Below are 18,456 nucleotides of genomic sequence, written 5' to 3' on the forward strand. Positions count from 1 at the left end.
CTTGGTGTTTGATTCAGCAGGTCTGGGGTGGGCCTGAGAATCTGCATTTCTAACAAGTTTCTCTGTGATGTTAAGAACCACAGCAATCATAGATGGGAAAAGTGGGTGTAGACACTGGTGGGATTGTCTGTTTGCCCTAGGATGTTTCAGGAGTTTCTTAGGATGTTGCTTTGTCTGTGATTAGGCATAGAAGGCTCTCCACCGCGAGGGTTGCATAAATTGGTGTGATATTGAAAGGTTTGAGGATTCTTGGTATTAAATTGCCATCAAGTGAGGGTGAAAGAACAAGTTAACTGCTTTCCTTGATATGTCAACTATTGAATACACACTGTCCTCTTTTGTTACTGGTTAAATATTCTTCCTGTCTTTGTCGTGTTACTGGTGACCATTTGTTGACAAGGGTAGATTCTGGGAGTACAGCTCTTTTCTCACCATCATCCTTAGCACTGTTGGGGTATAATTAATTATGTATATCATTGCACATGATAGCAAATCAGCTGTATATTAATGGAGTTGTTTTGGTTGCAGATGAGTTTTTTTCACAATTTGTGCCAAGGAAAGGCGGTTTTTGTCAGTGTGTACCTGGAAAGCTAGCTGAGTGGTTTATCCAGTTATATGGGGAGTTGGTGGCATGGTGTAATGGACTGACCCAGAAGCCTTGGTTTCTAATCCAGTCTCATTTACCTCTCAATATCGGTTTCCTCATCTGTCAAATCTGGATACTGACTACATCATAAGGTTATTAGACTGAAAAAAGATAATAAGTGTGAAAAGTCTTGATAAATATAATGAAATTACACAAGTATTTAGTGTGGCGGTTGATATGCATATAAAACTACATCTGTGCGTGTGATGCTGATCCTGCAATTGACAAATGAAAAGGGATACTTATGTTAGATCTGCACAGGCATTCCTCGACCCTGAGTGCTTTTTGCACGATGTACCTGATCTGCACCATCTTTAACACCCTGCTTCAGCTATTGGTAGCTTCTCAGTAGAAATCAACACCTGTCTTGCTCCACCCCAACCCCTCCAAAACAGCAACCGCAAGGTTGATATGTCCACACCCACTGTTAAATAGAAGGGAAATAATAAGAGAGCTAATTTGTGAATTTTTATCTATGTGAGTGATTGAAGATTGATTTCATTTTCAGTGTTTTTATTTTTCAGAATTTCTGTGAACATTTGAATTGTAGTAGTTTTTGGTAAGCTAATAAATTCTAAAATTCTTTTTTTTTTTTTTTTTATGTGTCTCCCAAAGACTGGTTTTAAGGGGTGTGGCAGGAGGTTTTGGACTCGATGAGTTTCCACCGAAATGTCGGAGAAGTCAGGCCAGAGCACAAAAGCAAAGGATGGGAAAAAGTATGCAACACTCAGTTTATTTAATACTTACAAGGGCAAATCATTAGAAACTCAGAAAACCACAGGTGAGTAAAATCAAGTGGCATTTACTTTTTTAATGGTTTTTATGCTTTTGTTACAATAAGGGGTGCACTGAAGTGTTAGTGTTGGGAATGGGAGGAACCCATGTTCACATGGCCTGTTTTCACTGGGTTTTTTGTGTACACAGCATTTTTATGGATGTGAGTTAAATATCTTACAATTAAAAAAATTTATAAATATGTTTATTTCTTGTTTGTCTGCCAGCAGAAAATAAATAGAATTGTGTGGTTCCAAAAGGGAAACTTGGCCAGTGAAATTGGTAGTCATAGAGCTATGCGTTAGTGGATATTTATTCCCACTTCACGTTATGGACTAGAGCTCTGTGGTGTTTGGTTTTAGTGTTTGATATCTTGAACCCAGTGTTTACAGTGGAAAGTGACATCTGGAACACCAATGTTACATTCGCAGTGTTCATTATGCACGTAAAGTCAAGTGTGTGTATTCTTTAACATACTAAATTTTGACTTTGAAATAGATTATAAAACCGGCATTGTTGATGTGTACGTTTTCTTAGTGGATAGGGTTTATTGTTAGAATTTTTACATCTGGTCAGTGGCTTTTTAGTTTATTTTAAATATAATTTAAATGCATTTGATTTTGTTGCAGGCATGTGGCTTAGTTTAAAATTCGTTCCTTAAAATGTTGGAAATAATAGTTTCAGATTTTATTAATCCGTATTCTGTATTATTTTAAGAATAAAGTGGGTAAGAAAATAGATGTTCTAAGAAAGATGATGTTATTGATCTTTAGTTGCAGCTCGACATGGACTACAGAGTCTTGGAAAAGTTGGTATTTCACGACGCATGCCCCCACCCGCTAACCTCCCAAGTCTCAAAGCAGAAAACAAAGGCAATGATCCCAATGTGAACATTGTACCTAAAGATGGCACAGGATGGGCATCAAAACAAGAGCAGCATGAAGAAGAAAAGTAAGTCAACGTCTATAAACGAATGAAACTGGCTCCCTTTCTTTGGAGGGAAATTAGGCTTGAGTTCCTCCTATGTGCTGGGTGTTACGCTGTGTGTCTTAAACATCTCGTGCCCTTGAAAGTCTTCCAGATGGTCAACTTTAAAAAAAAATTTTTTTTTTAATTTATTCATTTTAGAGAGGAGAGAGAGAGAGAAAGGGGGGAGGAGCAGGAAGCTTCAACTCCCATATGTGCCTTAGACCAGGCAAGTGCAGGGTATTGAACCGGCAACCTCAACATTCCAGGTCGATGCTTTATTCACTGCGCCACCACAGGTCAGGCTAGATGGTCAACTTTTGATTCATCTTCCCTGCATGTGGGTTTAGTGGCAGTATTCACGTCTCTCCAGGTAGGACAGAGATCTGCGTTGTTGCCACTAGTAGCGGCTTTTCTTATATGCTCTATATGTCGAGTTCCCTCTGCCTCTCGCGCCATGTCAGGCATTCTCTTTCTGATGTGATTAGCAGTGGATTCTATTATATATGACCATGGCTCTAAGAATGTTTGTCTGCCTGGTCCCCTGAAACTATGCCTGATGCACATTGTAGGTGGCCAGGTACTATTGTTTCAGTGAATGAAGAGTTAGCAAAAAAGCTGGGATAGAATTAATAATGTCTTTGTTAATCATCATTCACTCAAACAAATAGGTAACATCTTGTGTGTCAATGATTATGCAGGGCTCATGAGCAAGGTAAAGAGTGGTAATTTTTTAAAAATCAGGCTAGCATTTGGGTACTTGATACTTTTTGCCTGTATCTGTTATCAAATTTCTACAGTTGTTTTGGGAGCTCTATAGTGGTGTTTGACTATTGAAGTAAAGCTTGCCAAGACCCTGGCTATCCTCTGCTTCTTAGTTTTTGAGTAGCAAGTCAGAGGTCTGAATGTACCAGAAATATATTGTATTTCTTAAGGCTCTTAACTACCTTTTTCATTTGTAAGCATTAACTCATTCCAAGGATTGAATAAAACTGTAGACCTTTATAAAAACACCTTTTAACTGGGGTATATCAGGTAGGTTGCTGTTAACCTCTGAGCACAATAGTAAGTCCAGTGGTGAACCTGTTGACTGCCCGATGGAGCGTTTGCTCAGCCTTACCCCCGGCTAATTCCATCAGACTGTATATCTGCCTGTGCTGTCACTTCTAATTACAGATGTTCTCTCCTTCAAAACAGGGTTTTGGGAGCTATGTGCAATAATGTTTCCTTTTTTTACAAAATGAAAATAAGCAGAGGGGTCTTCTCCTAGGTTTATTTATTGTAGGAATGAAAGGGGGACAAAGACAGCTATATGTCATTTAAAAGAATGTTGCAGAGCTGTTGTGGATGCTGCATCTACAAGTAAATATGTAGCCAGGGTCATTTGTACAGACATTCACCTTAAATACAATATGCCGTTTTATTTAATTTAATTGTATAATATCTGAAATAATGGATTCATATTTTTTTTAAGAGCACCAGAAGTTCCACCAGCACAGCCAAAACCTGGGGTTGCAGCTCCCCCAGAAGTAGCGCCTGCTCCAAAATCATGGGCCAGTAACAAGCAAGGTGGGCAAGGAGATGGTAAGTGGCCATTAGCTGGGGAACCTGGTCAGGCTTGATAGTTACTGAGCAGCCATGCCGGAGATATGTGGAGTCGTGCGTTGGCAGGGGCAGAGAACGTTGTCAGAGGATATACTCAGGCCTTGTAGGGGTCTTCTGAAAATCTCTTGGGCTAGTTAAGTTTCTGTGTCAAGAGCCCTGTATGCCATAAAGATAATGATAGGGGTTTAAAAAGGAGTCTTTATGATATCTTCTGTCCCACGTTATTTTATCTTGACCCTACCAACTAGATAAGACCTTGTACTTATGTCTTTGAGACATAAGTGCCTGGGCATTGCGTAGATTGCTAGAAACCATATTTATCTCCATCTGTGCCCCGAACCTCTCTGTCTCAGACAAGCTTTTCATGATTTCCATGGTAGAGAGGAGCTAGATGTAGTCATAAAGCATAGTAGCTGCGATACTTCCCTCCCCCAAGGATGGACTCCCCAGCAAAATTTTCCTACTTGCCAAACAGAGAGTGTTTATAAAACATTGTATGGAGAAACTCATTTAGACCCCGAAGCTGATAAAATCAGCTCTTTTAATTTATAGAAGTATAAAAATAAATATGCAGGTAGGGAAGTGGGTGAATATTGAGGCACAACTAGTATTTCAGCATGGATTAAATGAAATGAGGGCATTTTAGCCTCACAGTTGTACTTGCAAAGTTTATTCATAAAACTGTTTCAGTGATATGATTTGAACTGATTCTTAGAGGTAGTAGCAAAGGAATTTGACTTTCACTGAAATAAATGAAAGAAACAGAAGTGAAACTTCTTCATCTTAATGAGTCCTTGGGGACAGTGTCTCACAGGTTCCTTTCTTAGATTTTTATCTTCTCATGGCTGTTCATTAACTTTTCAAGGGAATCTAAATAATTAAAATGTTTTATGGATATGAATAATCATCACTGAAATGTGGAATAGTTTATCAGCTAAAGGCAGGAGAGCTCTATCCTGGGAGGGTCTTTGAATTATCTTTGGTATGTAAGTTACATTTAATATGTGTGTTTTTTGTGATTTTTTTTTTAACCTGTAGGAATCCAGGTGAATAGTCATTTTCAGCAAGAGTTTCCCAGCCTGCAGGCAGCTGGGGATCAGGAAAAGAAAGAAAAAGAAACAAATGATGACAACTATGGACCTGGACCCAGTTTACGGCCCCCAAGTAAGAGTACTTTCTGTTTAATACAGAACGAGATTATATATTTGTTTCATCTTGTGCTGTGACTTCCTGCCTGTAGTATTGTGTGTGTGTGTGACTTGCCTAATTTTAAAAGGCAGGCAGAAGTAGTTGCTTGCCACTCGAGTGTGATTTCTGCATGGACAACATCAGTTTAGCTTGAGAACTTGTTGGAAGTGTACACCTAAACAAGAGGCCTAGGTGACTTACTTGCACATTAATATTTAGTTTTTACAATAGTAAAATATTTATTGCAAACCTCCAGTATGCAAATATTTATAAATTCTACTCATTTATTTGCTACTCCATTAAAATCAGGGATCCCTTGCTTTCTGTACTCAAACCCACGACCAAATCATTTCAGATAGTGAGAGATATTTGTATTCTGTATGTTACAAAGCAAAGTCTAAAAATAAAAATATAAAATCTTTGAGAGATTTCTTTAATGCTTATTAATTGTATTAGCTTCAGAATGTCATTATGACCCAATATCTCAAAGGACCTGTATACCTGGGGAACTTCCTCTTGACATTAATGGTTACAAATCTTATATCTGGTAACCTGATACATTTCATATTTCCTTTGGCTCATTTCTTGTTAGGTCTGGGTAAATCATCTCTTTCTTATTGTTGAGTTTTGTAGTGTTCCTGAGTTTATATTGGGAGTAGATGTGTTGGCTATGCTATTTTGTTTCAGCTGACTTTCGTCAGTTATCTGTTGCTACAGAACAGACCCGGCAGTCCAGACTAGAAACTGCCATGGATCCTGTTGTCCCACAGTCTCTGATGCTCGGGCATGTGGGAGCAGCTCAGCAGGGGCTTGTGGCTCAGGAACTCCCAGTAGCTGTACTGGAGCCATAGCCTGACGCACATGTGATGGGGCTACTGTCCAAGCTCACCCGTGGGGGCTCTTTTGTACGTGGCTGCTCACAGCAAGGCTTCCTCAGAAACAGTAAAGACAGACTGACAGACATCTCCCACCTCAGATGGGAGCCACGGTCTTTTGTACCCGAACCTCAGATGAGACATGCCATACTTGTCTCTCAGTCACACAGACCAGCCCTATTGCACTGTGAGGGTGGTACACAGGGTGTGGCTACCAGGTGACAGAAGGCCCTTTGGGCCATCTCGGAGGTGACTACCAAACATGGTTTTTTTGTAAAGCTGTTCACCAGTCTTACTTGGACCAAATGATACAGTCAAATCCACTCACCTGGGCACATGTAACTGGCGATAATAGCATACTGAAAATGAATGAACTAGAACATCACTATCAAGTCCTTTGGGTTGTAGAGCTCCCACCCCCTTCCCTTAGGACACCTCAGGCATAACTGATTTTAAACTCCCTGCCAACCCCTGGCCTGGTAGCTCAGTTGGTTAGAGCTTCATACTGATAAGCCAAGGCTATGGCTTTGATTCCCAGTTGGGGCACATTCAAGAATCAGCCAATGAATGCATAAGTCAGTGGAACAGCCTGACCCAGGCAGTGGCACAGTGGATAGAGCATCAGACTGGAATGCGAAGGACCCAGGTTCGAGACCCCGAGGTTGCCAGCTTGAGCGCGGGCTCATCTGGTTTGAGCAAAGCTCACCACTTGGACCCAAGGTCGCTGGCTTGAGCAAAGGGGTTACTCAGTCTGCTGAAGGCCCACGGTCAAGGCACATATGAGAAAGCAGTCAATGAACAACTAAGGTGTCGCAACGAAAAACTGATGATTGGTGCTTCTCATCTCTGTTCATGTCTGTCTGTTCCTATCTATCCCTCTCTTGGACTCTCTCTCTGTCTCTGTAAAAATGTTAAAAAAAAAATGTCAGTGGAACAACAAATTGATATTTCTGTGTCTCTAACTACTAACAAAATAATGTCTTTAAATACATAAACTCCCTGTCAGGTATTGCTGAAGTTTAACAGGGAAGTGCTACTGTGTTCTCCCCAAACCCAGTGTCTGACCTTGGAGGCCCCACTGCCAGGTAGCTCTTCTGCCCTGGAGGCCCACGCTCTGACTGCCTGAACACTTAGAGCCCTTAGCAGAGCCTGCCTCGGGCTCCTCTGCTCCATCGCTAGGCTTGCTTCTTACTTGCTTCAGTTTGCTCGAAATGTGCCGGGTGTGGCTTCACTTCGTTACATTTTCAGATTTCTTTCTTCTCTCCATACTAGATGTTGCTTGCTGGAGAGATGGCGGTAAGTCTGCTGGCTCACCCTCAACCTCTGACCAAGATGAAAAGCTCTCTGGCCAGGATGAAAGCACGACTGGGTCCTCAGAGCAAAATGACATCCTCAAAGTGGTGGAAAAGAGGATAGCTTGTGGTCCTCCGCAGGCCAAGCTGAATGGGCAGCAGCCCGCCCTTGCCTCCCAGTACCGAGCTGTGATGCCTCCTTACGTGAGTACTGTGAACGAGCAGGTGCTTCGGTACAAGGTTTTTATCTGGGCTCCAAGAAGAGAATTGGAATGGGGAAAAGTTTAGCTCTTTATTTTCATGAACATCTAATAAAAATTAGCATTTTCCTAGTACCCATGTTTTTATCATTATTAGGGGTCCTAGGTATTCTCATGTCATGTTACATTGTTTTAAGTATTGTTTATACTCAACATTACTTCATGATAGTCATTAGACCCACTTGTTATTTAGTGACCTAATAAAGAAGTACATACAGTACTAAGTCATAAATTTTGATTTTTAAATACTGTGTTGAAAAAATTTTAGTGTAATTGTTTTCCTTTGTTACACCTTGCATTTAGATTATACATTTTAAAATAGTTCTATTAAGTAAAGGTCCATAGAATTTATCAGACTGCCAAAGGGGTTGTTTATGGCACAGAAATGATTGATAGCTGCTTTAGTTCTAAAGTTTTATAGAACTAAAAGTTTACCTTTTAGTTCTAAAGGTAAACTTTGTTTACCTTTTCATTATGGAGTATTTTAAATACGCAGAAATAAAGATACTAGTACAATGAACCTCCCTCTTTCTATGTTTACCATCCATCTTTAACAGTTATTGGCCCTGACTGGTTGGCTCAGGGGTAGAATATCGGTCTCATGTGTAGATGTCCTGGTTTCAATTCCTGGTCAGGGTACACAGGAGAAGCGATCATCTGCCTCTTCACCCCTCCCTTTCTCCCTTTTCTGTCTCTCTCTTACTCTCTTTTCCCTTCCCACAGCCATAACTCAGTTGGAGCAAGTTGGCTGAGGATGGCTCCATGGCCTTGCCTCAGATGCTAAAATAGCTCAGTTGCCGAGCAACGGAGCAGCGGCCCCAGATGGGCAGAGCATCATTCCATAGGGGGCTTGCCAAGTGGATTTCATTCGAGACCCATATGAGAGTATGTCTCTCTGCCTTCCTGCTTCTCACTTAAGGGGGGAAAAAAGTTCTCAGTTTGTGGTCAGTCTTATCTCCTGTTTCCCAACATCTTAGATTATTAAAGCAAATCTAAAATACCTTATTTCACCCATATACATTTTAGGTTATTATTTTTTAAAGATCAAGACTGGGGAGGGGGTTTCACAATGCCATTGTCATACCTAAAAAGAAAGTTTTTTTAGGATATCAGTATTCTACTATTCCCGATTGTCTCATCATTAGGAGCCAGATAAGTCTGTTCCTTGAAATTGGTTCCTGTGTCTCTTAGTAGTCTTGTTATCCATGGGTATCTCTTTCTCTCCATCTCCTTGTTTTCTTTGGAGCTTATCTGCTACAATTTACTTTTATCCTGTGGTGTTTCTCAATTTGAATTTTGCTGATTCAATCTTTGGAGTTTCACTTAATATGTACTTCTGACTTGTATTTTCTATAAATTAGTAGTTTCATTTGGTGCCTTTATGTATGATCATACAAGCATAGCCTTTCTTCAAGTATAAAGTAATTACCTCACCTACCAACTTTTTTTGGTTTGTTTTTAGAAAAGTTCTGTTTTGTTTATATCATTTGATCTGGGTATAAGTAGATAGTAAATAGCCAAGCACTCCTTGACATTTCTTTCCTTCCAAATCATAAGGTGAACCCCTTGGTGTTTATTTCTCTTTATAATCTGTCTTATAACTTATCATTAACTCAGCTTGTCAAAGCCAAGTCCCCATTGAGAGCATCATCTTTGCACCTCAATGTACAATTACTGCCTGCGTTGTGACTTGACTGGGACCCCCTGTATCCTTCCCACAGAAATCTTCAGTCACTCCATCCCCCACTCCTCCCTTGCTCCTCTGGGGATGGTCCCTCTTATTTTTATCTGAGCTGAGTTTCCCTTTATCAGCAAATCTGCCATCAGTTATTCCACTCCTGCATGGATAAAGTCACACATTATTTCCTTTCAAATAATTGAACTTGCTGAAGACTTTGCTGTTTGCTGCAGTGTTTTCATGTTATCTTTTTTAGTTTTCCATTCACTTTTATGTAATATGGTTAATGGGGTAACAAGCTCTTCTATGATGGATGCTGATTATTACTATTTGTAAGGACTTGGAGGCAGTAATCTTACAAATGGCTTGTTTTTGAGGGTGGATGGTGATCAATACTAGAAGATAAAATCAATTATTCATAGTACTGTTTATTTGTGTGTGTGTGTGACGGAGACAGAGAGGGACAGATAAGGACAGACAGACAGGAAGGGAGAGAGATGAGAAGCATCAATTCTTTTTGTAGCACCTTAGTTGTTCATTGATTGCTTTCTCATATATACTTTGACCAGGGGGCTACTACAGACCGAGTGACCCCCTGCTTGAGTCAGCGAACTTGAGCTCAAGCTGGTGAGCTTTGCTCAAACCAGATGAGCCTGCGCTCAAGCTAGCGACCTCAGGGTCTTTTATTTATTTATTTATTTTTCTGTATTTTTCTGAAGCTGGAAACGGGGAGAGACAGTCAGACAGTCTCCCGCATGCGCCCGACCAGGATCCACCCAGCACGCCCACCAGGGGCGACGCTCTGCCCCTCCGGGGCATCGCTCTGCCGCGACCAGAGCCACTCTAGCGCCTGGGGCAGAGGCCAAGGAGCCATCCCCAGCGCCCGGGCCATCTTTGCTCCAATGGAGCCTTGGCTGCGGGAGGGGAAGAGAGACAGAGGAAGGAGGGGGCGGTGGAGAAGCAAATGGGCGCTTCTCCTATGTGCCCTGGCCGGGAATCGAACCCGGGTCCCCTGCACACCAGGGCGACGCTCTACCGCTGAGCCAACCGGCCAGGGCCCGACCTCAGGGTCTTAAACCTGAGTCCTCTGCATCCCAGTCCAGCGCTCTATCCACTGCGCCAATGCCTGGTCATGCCATAGTACTGTTTATTTTAGCCATTTTTCTATAAATTGTAATTTCAGGGTTAGGGTGATCATTTTTTAAAAATAACTGGGCTGCTAAATTTATTAATCTTTTGTTTCCCACATTCAGATGTTTCAACAGTATCCAAGGATGGCATATCCTGCTCTTCATGGTCCCATGAGATTTCCACCTTCTTTATCTGAAGCAAACAAGTAAGACTGTCAAATGACTCAACTATGCAAGGCATGCGTGAGCTAGTGAAAATTTTTGTGGTTGTTGAGTGGATTATGATTGATTCATTTCTCTGTTTTCAAAGTACGATTGCCATACTTGTCTAGCTTTTATAAGACAACAGAAATACTTTCTTCTTAAACTGAAAATTAATGGCACTTGTTGATCTCTTCTTTCTTCTGTGATGTTAAGGACTCATCTTTGGTGGGTTTTTTTGCCTAATGCTTGAGCGTCTTCCTGGTGATGGTTTTTCTTCAAGTTCTTTAGTTTGAGATTGATATTAGTCTCAGCCATATTATCCTTTCATATGTATTTATCTTATTTTAAATATTTGGCAATTAAAATATCTTTCCTGCTATTAAATACATAAGAACTATATATTCTAAATGTATATATTAAGGTTATAATTTTATCATACACATCTTAGGTACAAAATTTTTTGTGTATTATGTAGAAAACTGTTGAATTTAAATGGGCAATATAGATTTTAATCTTTTAAATTTATTATTATTTAACTGGTATCCTTTTCTCTTACAACCTACTGTTTGTTAGAGGCCTTCGAGGACGAGGCCCCCCTCCGTCCTGGGCCTCTGAGCCTGAACGCCCCTCCATCCTCAGTGCATCAGAACTGAAGGAGCTTGATAAATTCGATAACCTAGATGCGGAAGCTGACGAAGGCTGGGCAGGTAAGAGGCATAATTAAGCATTTTAAATTTTCAAATGCTTTTAAACAGTCAGACTGAGTTTTCCTTCATTTAATAGGTGCCCAGATGGAAGTCGATTATACAGAACAGCTGAATTTCAGTGACGATGATGAGCAAGGAAGCAGTACCCCTAAAGAAAACAACAGGTAAACTGTGATCTCTTTTACTATTAATAGTGTGAGTGTGTTGATGTGATATTGGCCAGTTAGAGAAGCTCCATTAATAGGCATTTGTTCCTTATTTATAGAATTTCTACATTCTACTCCAAGAACTTTTATTGAGTGGGGAGGTGATTAATGAGCCAGATTTTTAAAGTACAGCTAATTAACTCTGGTCAGTGGCTCAGTGGATAGAGTGTTGGCCCCAGTTTATGGATGTCCTGTGTTCGATTCCTAGTCAGGGCACACAGGAGAAGCAACAACCATCTGCTTCTCCACCCCTCCCTCTTTCCCTCCTTCTTCCGCTTCTTCCCCTCCTGCAGCCAGCTTGGTTGGTTCAAGTGTGGCCCTGAGCATTGAGGATATCTTGGTTGATTTGAGCATTGGCCCCAGATGTGGTTGCTGGGTGGATCCCAGTTGGGATGCATGTGGGATTCTGCCTCACTATCTCCCCTCCTCTCACCTAAAATTTAAAAAAAAAATAAAATAGCCTGACCAGGTGGTGGCACAATGGATAAGAGCGTCAGACTGGGACGTGGAGGACCCAGGTTCGAAACCCCGAGGTCGCTGGCTTGAGCCCAAAGGTCGCTGGCTTGAGCAAGGGGTTACTCGATCTGCTGTAGCCCCCTCCATCCATAAGGCACATATGAGAAAGCAATCATTGAACAACTAAGGTGCCACAACAAAGAATTGATGCTTTTCATTTCTCTTCCTTCTTGCCTGTCCATCCCTATCTGTGTCTCTCTGTCTCTGTCAAGAAATAATAATAGTGCCCTGGCCGGTTGGCTCAGCGGTAGAGCGTCGGCCTAGCGTGCGGAGGACCCGGGTTCAATTCCCGGCCAGGGCACACAGGAGAAGCGCCCATTTGCTTCTCCACCCCTCCGCCGCGCCTTCCTCTCTGTCTCTCTCTTCCCCTCCCGCAGCCAAGGCTCCATTGGAGCAAGGATGGCCCGGGCGCTGGGGATGGCTCTGTGGCCTCTGCCTCAGGCGCTAGAGTGGCTCTGGTCGCAACATGGCGACGCCCAGGATGGGCAGAGCATCGCCCCCTGGTGGGCAGAGCTTCGCCCCTGGTGGGCGTGCCGGGTGGATCCCGGTCGGGCGCATGCGGGAGTCTGTCTGACTGTCTCTCCCTGTTTCCAGCTTCAGAAAAATGCAAAAAAAAAAAAAAAAAGAAATAATAATAGTAAAATTAAATTAATGAAATACAGCTAATCAGTGAATTAAAATTTGATGTTTCTTTATAAAAAGTACATATTTAAACAAAGATGTTTATATTCAGATGCTTGCCATCTAATTGGAAATATTTTGAGAGACAATATTAAGGACCATTAAAAACTTACTTGAACTGATCCATATTTATAAAACTGGAGAAAAATTACTTGGGTTAATAGAACTACTTCAAGTCTTTGATTTTTTTAAGCTTAGCAAGCAGCTCCTTAGAAAATAGGAGTGGCCTGACCTGTGGTGGCGCAGTGAATAAAGCGTCGACCTGGAATGCTGAGGTCGCTGGTTCGAAACCCTGGGCTTGCCTGGTCAAGGCACATATGGGAGTTGATGCTTCCAGCTCCTCCCCCCTTCTTTCTCTCTCTCTTTCCTCTCTCTCTCTCTCTCTCTCTCTCTCTCTGTCTCTCCTCTCTCTCCCTCTCTCCTCTCTAAAAATGAATAAATAAAATTAAAAAAAAAGAAAATAGGAGCTTTTTCTATTCTGGAATATACAGAAGAATATATAGCTATCAGAGTCAGTGCATATGGGTTCTGTGGCATAGCAATTCGGCTCTTAGAATACGTGGGAGCTTGCATGCACATATTGGTGTGGTTTTTCAGTCATACACTGTTGCTACGTGATCAGTTGTGAGATGCCTGTTGTTTATTGTGATTTATCATTTTCATTACATCAGAATAAATCAGTCCAGTTATTAGTAATATTTCTCAGTTGCATTCGGGGGAGACTTTGGGTGAGGGTGACAGAAAATGGGGGATTCTGACCCTTTGGCAGGTTGTGTGCCAGGTGTGAGCGTCTGTGTTGGACAGCTCCTAACGCTGTGCTGGCCCCGCCACACTGGAGATACACAGTGTACACTTACTAAATAAACCAGTGAGCACAGCTGCGTCACAGAGTCCTCATTCCTTGGTAGAATTTTCTTTTGAAACCATATGGAAATAAAGTCTTTTTTAAATAAAGAAAATGCATTTACTTATGGTAAAGTCTGTCCATTTTACATTTTATCTTACCTGGTTTTTGATTCTTTAGTGAGGATCAAGGTTCAAAAGCCTCTGACAGTACGGAGACCCGGAAAGAAGTGGATGAGGTGTGCAACGCCAAACCGGCATCTCAGACCCCCGTGCAGCCCCCAGCGGCCAAAGGTCCTTACGGGAAAGGACCGCCATTTAACCAGGTGTGTTGGGCTCAGGGAGGACTTGGTCAGTGCACATACTATGGATCATTTGACCTTATAATCATAGTTGAATAAAGACTTAGGAAAAGGAAACTGTGTTTTTTTTAATTATTTTTTTTTACAGAGACAGAGAGTCAGAGAGGGCTAGATAGGGACAGACAGACAGGAACGGAGAGAGATGAGAAGCATCAATCATCAGTTTTTTGTTGCAACACCTTAGTTCATTGATTGCTTTCTCATATGTGCCTTGACCGTGGGCTACGGTAATCCCTCGCTCGAGCCAGCGACCTTGGGTCCAGGCTAGTGAGCTTTTGCTCAAACCAGATGAGCCCGCGCTCAAGCTGGTGACCTCGGGGTCTCGAACCTGGGTCCTCTATATCCCAGTCTGATGTTCTATCCACTGTGCCAATAAGTGTAGATCTAAATTGCATATAACAGGAACTACTAAGACAGTAGCTCAGATTATCAAGTAGAAACTTAAGATTTACTTTTTTTCTTATAACAGGTCAATTATGTCAAAGTTTGCCAAACTGTTATGTCATTTCTGAAGTGATTTATGGAGTACTGAACATTTTATACATCCAGTCAGTACTTATGTATGAAATTGCACGCTCTCTTGAGTCGGGAGATAACATACAGAGCTAGAGAAATCTATTAACTCTGAGATAGTTTGGAGAAAATTGTTAAAGAAGGGACGAAGTATGTGGGCAACACATACACTTGACCCAACTTCTAAGATGGGGTCAGAAACCTTTTTGGCTGAGAGAGTCATGAACGCCATATTTTAAAATGTAATTCTGTGAGAGCCATACAAACACCCGTGCACATTACAAATTATCCAATAAAAATTTGGTGTTGTCCCAGAGGACAGCTGTGATTGGCTCCAGCCACCCGCATCCATGAACATGAGTGGTAGGAAATGAATGGATTGTAATACGTGAGAATGTTTTACATTTTTTTTATTAAAGACTTGTCTGCGAGCCAGATGCAGCCATCAAAAGAGCCACATCTGGCTCGCGAGCCATAGGTTCCCAATTCCTGTTCTAAGATGTGGCAAGAGCTTCATTGAAAACCAGGATTTAAAAAAGGGCTTCCTTCCAGAGAGTCCACTTAACTCACAGTGCACTCAGCAGCACATGTTGGCCTAAGTCATACAAACAGATCAAGGAACCATGCAGGAGGAAAAGTGGGTAGTAACAGTCTGTATGAAAGGAAAGGAAAGCCAGCAAGCATCGGCCGGAATACACTGTGATAGAGGATGTTATGAAAGGCTTTAGTAGTAGCCTTGCTAGTAGAAGTAGGAAATAGAAAGGAGAGTGACTGCAAGCCACAGCGCATGTGCAGAGCAGAGCGTGTGGGAAGCATGGCGCTTTGCAGTGGTCAGGGGTCTCATTCTGGAGAGAAGTGAGAGCTGTGTCAGAACCTGCTGTTTTGTATGCTACGTTGGGAACTGTAAAAAGGGATTTTTCAAGTGTTATTTTTATATAAAATCTTAATCTACTGACTTAATGGGAAATGATAATTCCTTTCTTCCTCAAAGAATAGAGGAATATTACATTATAGACTGTATTTTGGTGTCTAAATTCTTTCTGTTTGTGACATTGATGTGTATATTAGTAAGGGAATGTTCCATATATTATATCTGGTTCCAATATGGCTTAGATTTTTTTCTTTATGTAAATCTCAGTTTTAGTTTGCCAACTGAAAGAAAATCCAGAAAAAGTATTGAGCCTTCATAAATAAAATTTTTTAATTTGAGGCATATTTCTAAGAAGCCAAATAACCTGGACTAGAATTTGAGAATTTATACATTGAAATTCTACTTTTTGCCAAGTTCTAACTTTTGCCAAGTTTTTAACCTTGTTAAAGTCACAGAGTGTGTCTATAGGATGTCAAGTTATCTTGCAGTGAGTGGTGTGCTTTTATGAAAAAGTAGAGAAGGATAATTGATGGTTGCTTTTTCGATCTTGGGTCTCATTGAAAAAAATCTCATTCAGAAATATTTCCAGTCTGATTATTCTGTAACAATTCTTAGGAACGTGGACCGTCTTCTCACCTGCCACCACCTCCAAAGTTGCTTGCACAACAGGTAAATTCTCACTACATGCTGGTTTATGGTCTGTATATATTTGACTTTGTTTTCATGGAAGTTGCCTGTGTATGAGTTGTATTTTATAAATAACTTTTATAAAATAGTTATGGAGTTGACCTTGTAGTTCCTAATGTCTTCTTCTTTATCCTGTCCCTCTGCATTCTCAGTTGATGAGCACATTCCTCATTTCACTAGGAAAATGAGAAGTACCTACTTTTTCCATTTTGGTGTTCACCCTGTTGTGACTCCCTTCCATTGTTCTGTTCCTGAGGGCACGTCTTTTCCCGTGGATCCCATCTTGTGTCGCTTTCAGTCATAGTATCTCCATTTTAACCCAGCTGTCCTTCAACTCCCACCATCCTCCATCCCCGTTCAGTTTCTTGCCTATTTCTCCACTCTACTTCATAGCAAAGTCATTTCAGTGAGCTGTTCACACTTACTGTCTTCCCTTTCTCTCCCATCAGCATCTCCCACTATACCTTTGAAACTATAGTATTACTGTCAAGGTCAGCAATGACTTCCATCTTGCCAGATCCACTCCTCTTGTCTTTTACTTAAAGTCAGCAGCAGTTGACATAGTTAATCTTTCCATCTTTCTTAAAACACTTTACTTTTGAACTATTATATCATTTTCTTCCCTTTCTTCAGATTGCCCTCCTTCTGGGCTTCCTGTAATGAACTTTGGGTGGTGGAGGGTGCAGGGCTGTGTTCTCACCACTTGTCTAGCTACAGTGGACCCTTGAACACTGTTAGGGGCACTAACACCCCCAGGCAGTCAGATCCAGGTTTAACTTTCAACTTTCCCAAGACCTAACTATAGTTGTCCTTCTATATCTGTGGGGCTCGTTCCAGGACCCCCTGCAGAGCCCCTGGTCCACAGATGTTTAATCCTTTACATAAAATGGCACAGAACAATGCACCCAGTTGACTCTGCATCCACAAAGTCCCAGAAATTCTATGTCAGTTCAGGTATCTCCACTTGGATCTCTGATAGGTATTTCATACTTAGCGTGTCCTAACCCTTGACTCACACACATACTGTCCTGCTTCTTCCCATGTCCTCTCCGTCTTAGGTGACAGCTCTCAGCAAATTAGGTCACCTCTGCCTTCAGATTATTTCTATTCCTACATTGAGTACTTCCTGCCACCACCACAGTGGGGTCTCGGGGCTTCTGCGATGCGTCTGATCTCAGACTGTTTAAGGCCTGTCATTTTTCCACCCAGCTCCTTTCTTTGGGCTGTGAGGTCTCTGTACTTTTCTGATTTCATCTACTTTTCGCTCTGCTCTTCTGCAGTTTTTTATTGCTATTTTTATAGCACCCTCAAGACATTTTGCTGTTTTCTTTGTAAAAAGCTCTTTTCCTGAGAACTTGCCTGTTATCGCGTTCTTTAATCAGGTGTTACTTTACATTTTAGAGGTCTTCCAAGATTATACCCTAAAAACAGTGGTGGGATTCAAATAATTTCACAACCAGATCTCTGCCCTAGTAACAGTTTTAAGTATAAAAAAAAGATATACTGAAAGGTAGTTTATTACTTCATGTATTTAATACTTAAATAAGAATAATAAAAGAGGTGCACAAAACTAGATTATAAGAAAGATTTTTAAACTATTAATGAAAAAAATAATAATACCTGACCAGCAAAAGCAATAAAATTGTTATTTAAGGTATTTCCAAATTGCTTCTTGATTGGCATCCTCACTTGCAATTATTTTCACCTGTGGATGGAATGAACATTATTAGGGGCGCTTAGAATATGCTATTGTGCGATGAACATTAAAAAAAAGTAAGGAATGTAAATTTGTGATTTCCCCATTGTGATTTGCCCACCTTAGAGGGAACCCTGATTACAAGTGCCATTTTAACTGGTTCGCCGAGCTCAACAACAAATTAGGTATTGGTTCTACCGAACCGGTACAAACTGGCCTCTCAAGGGAATGAATAGATTTGTCACAGGAAAAACTTTATATATTGGGATATTTAAAAAAGAAAACTTGACAACTCAGTAACAAGACAAATTGCTCAAAAAGTGATTTTTGAACATTTACGTCACAAAATAAGTTATACATATGGCCAGTAAGCACATAAAAAGCTTCAGTGTCTTTAGTCACCAGACAAATGCAGATAAAAACCCCTACATGCCAGATTGAAGAGGCTGATGGCGTGGAGCGATGGCGAGGATGCGAAGCACCTGGCGCCTCGCCTGTGGCTACAGGGGTTGTGGAGCTACCATCGCTGTGGGAAAGCTGAGCAGTGTTTTATGCAGCGAAACGCACACTTAACCATATGACTCAACAGTTCCGTTCCTAGATATTTATGCACGAGAAGTGAAAATACACATTTACACAGAGACTTCAGCATGAATGCCAGAGCTGTTTCATTCTAGTTTAAGAAGGAGAGGCAGTCCACGTTGCCGTCCACATAGGAAATAGGAATCTGTGAAGGAATACTACGCAGCAATAGAA

General features: G+C 41.3%; 1 protein-coding gene across 15 annotated transcripts in view; it reads left to right on the plus strand.

Annotated features, from left to right (window-relative positions):
• PRRC2C (proline rich coiled-coil 2C) overlaps positions 1-18,456 on the plus strand; it is a 90,750-nt gene that overhangs the window by 25,140 nt on the left and 47,154 nt on the right. For 11 of the 15 annotated variants that reach the window (XM_066371492.1, XM_066371499.1, XM_066371501.1 and 8 more), the window contains exons 2-11: positions 1,262-1,427; positions 2,194-2,371; positions 3,861-3,970; positions 5,030-5,155; positions 7,327-7,550; positions 10,538-10,620; positions 11,192-11,325; positions 11,402-11,489; positions 13,753-13,897; positions 15,933-15,986. In XM_066371492.1, the coding sequence (XP_066227589.1) occupies positions 1,316-1,427; positions 2,194-2,371; positions 3,861-3,970; positions 5,030-5,155; positions 7,327-7,550; positions 10,538-10,620; positions 11,192-11,325; positions 11,402-11,489; positions 13,753-13,897; positions 15,933-15,986 (1,254 nt within the window). In that variant the 5' untranslated portion in view covers positions 1,262-1,315. The remainder of the gene's footprint in view (positions 1-1,261; positions 1,428-2,193; positions 2,372-3,860; positions 3,971-5,029; positions 5,156-7,326; positions 7,551-10,537; positions 10,621-11,191; positions 11,326-11,401; positions 11,490-13,752; positions 13,898-15,932; positions 15,987-18,456) is intronic. The other 4 variants (XM_066371495.1, XM_066371498.1, XM_066371504.1 and 1 more) reach the window with 2 other exon arrangements.

Source organism: Saccopteryx leptura, chromosome 2, assembly GCF_036850995.1.
Source record: "Saccopteryx leptura isolate mSacLep1 chromosome 2, mSacLep1_pri_phased_curated, whole genome shotgun sequence".
NCBI lineage: Eukaryota > Metazoa > Chordata > Mammalia > Chiroptera > Emballonuridae > Saccopteryx > Saccopteryx leptura.